Below are 2,132 nucleotides of genomic sequence, written 5' to 3' on the forward strand. Positions count from 1 at the left end.
TTTAAAGGGGGGGGGGGGGGAGTCTCTTTACTTTAAACACCAACACCAAGCCCAGCACATGCTCAGAAGAGGCAGTGCATTAGTTGCACGTGGCTTTCCCAACGTTTTGTATAGATTGGGCGCTTTAGTGGGTCTTTGGGGCTCTTTTATCTGATAGCTGATTGAATCAGCTTTAGCTAAAAGCACCAAAAAGCCCCACTTCACAGACACTGCGGAGCTGGGTCAAACTAATGTGCTGCTGCTTCCAGTAGAGTGCATTCCTCTTCCCCCCCGTCCCCCTCGGTCTGTCAGTGTCCTGGTTCTGTGGTCCTCATGTTTTCCCTGTCTCAGGATCTGGTATTCTATCAGGTCAGGATCACTTCCTCCTAACTTGCTCATCACCTTTACATCCTGCACCAATTTTTTCCTATTGGTCAGGATGATCCAGGAGAGAAAGATCGCCTGTTTGTATGCTCAGCATTCTGGAACAGTTAGTCACCACACAAGTTTAAAAATTGGTTCAGTGCTTTGTTTGGCTTTATTTTTTTGCAGCGGATGCCAGGAAAATTGAAGTCTCCCATCAGTATCATTTCATAGCTTTTGGATAATTTTGTTAACTTCTTCAGGGGTGTCTTATCCACCTCTTCTTCCTGACTTGGTTGTATATAATAAATCCCCATCATTATACCAGTGCTGTATCTTTCACCTTTCATCTTCACCCAAATGCATTCCGCTCTTACCTTCTTCCTCTTGAACCAGGGAACAGATCTGTGTTTGACATGTAAGGTGACATCACCACCTTTTCTCCCACCCCTCTACTTCCAAAATTGCGTGCAGCCCTTGATGTTCACATTCCAGTCATGAGAACTGTCCCAGGTCTCTGTGATACCAGTCAGATTATAGTTCTTCCAGTTTTTCTCATATTTCCCATACTTCTTTCATTTGTATACATGTACTCGGACATGTTTTGAGTTGCATATTTTGATCTACCATGCAGTCTCTGATCCAGTATTTTTTTGCTTTGAAATGCTGTGGCAAATGCACCTAAGTAGAGAATATGCTAACAAAATACTATCATCATCATCATCATGTACAAGTGTCCTATACTTTTTTCACCTACCATTTAAAAAGCATGCTAGGTTTTCAAAAGCTTCTCTGCTTTTTGTGCTGTTGGTTTGAAACGTAGGAAAGAGAAAATAGGTGCAGGGCTGGGATGGTCCCATTACTGTTTGAATACTGTTAGTAGTTATATATTTTGGTATGTCCTCCAGGAAACGTGGCACTCTGACAACAATATGAACCAAGTGACCATCTGTAGGAATTATAGTGCAAAAAGGAAACACTACTTAGTCCTTTTAACAGCCAGATAGCTCTAGTGCTTAAGGAATGAAATAACAAGAGGTGGGCAGCTATAATGCTTTCCAAGTAATGCCATTTCCTGAGTCCTGTAGTGATTGTATAAAAACACACTTGTCATAACTTAAATGTTTTATTTTCTAGATTCCCAACAAAGGAGTTGAACTACTGAAAAAAGACAAAGCTAGGTAATGTTCTCTTTATAATGAAGTTAACATCCTTTAATTGAAGTAGACTAGAATGTAATGAAAATAAATATTTTTCTCTCTTACAGAAAGCGAACTTATTCTCCAGATAACAAAGATTCTCCAAGTGATAAAAAATCAAAGACAGATGGTACTCAAAAAACTGAAAGCAGCAGTGCTGAAGATAAAGAGAAGGAGGAGAAGCAGGAGGGTGATGCTGAGAAACCGGTTGCAAAAGGCAGCGAACAGGCAGAGCAAGATGAACCTAGTCTGCTCCTTGAATCTGAAGATGAGCTGCTAGTAGATGAGGAAGAGGCAGCAGCTCTGCTAGAAAGTGGTAGCTCAGCAGGAGATGACACCGATGTTGCAAATTTAGGTGATGTGTCAACTGAGGAAAAGAAAGATGCAGTTGACGACACTACCACAAAAACTGAAGGAACTGTTGGCACTAATGTAGCAGCAAAGAAAAAACTTAAAAAGGTAATGAGAGAGTATAGTGCATGGGTAGGGGGAAATTCTGTTTGTATAATTTGAATAACCCTCCATAGTAGTGTTAAGTCTTCAAAGCACATGTGCTGCAGCAGTTTGGAGATTGATTTTTTTTTTTTTTTT

The 2,132-nt window shown here is 40.7% G+C and overlaps 1 protein-coding gene across 3 annotated transcripts in view; it reads left to right on the plus strand.

The window, feature by feature from the left end:
• Positions 1 to 2,132, plus strand: part of MATR3 (matrin 3) — a 61,155-nt gene that overhangs the window by 47,024 nt on the left and 11,999 nt on the right. For all 3 annotated transcript variants that reach the window (XM_019506559.1, XM_019506558.1, XM_019506557.1), the window contains 2 exons: positions 1,480 to 1,523; positions 1,610 to 2,000. In XM_019506559.1, the coding sequence (XP_019362104.1) occupies positions 1,480 to 1,523; positions 1,610 to 2,000 (435 nt within the window). The remainder of the gene's footprint in view (positions 1 to 1,479; positions 1,524 to 1,609; positions 2,001 to 2,132) is intronic.

This window comes from Gavialis gangeticus, unplaced genomic scaffold (genome assembly GCF_001723915.1).
Source record: "Gavialis gangeticus isolate Ggan-Ray unplaced genomic scaffold, GavGan_comp1, whole genome shotgun sequence".
In the NCBI taxonomy this organism is placed as follows: Eukaryota; Metazoa; Chordata; order Crocodylia; family Gavialidae; genus Gavialis; species Gavialis gangeticus.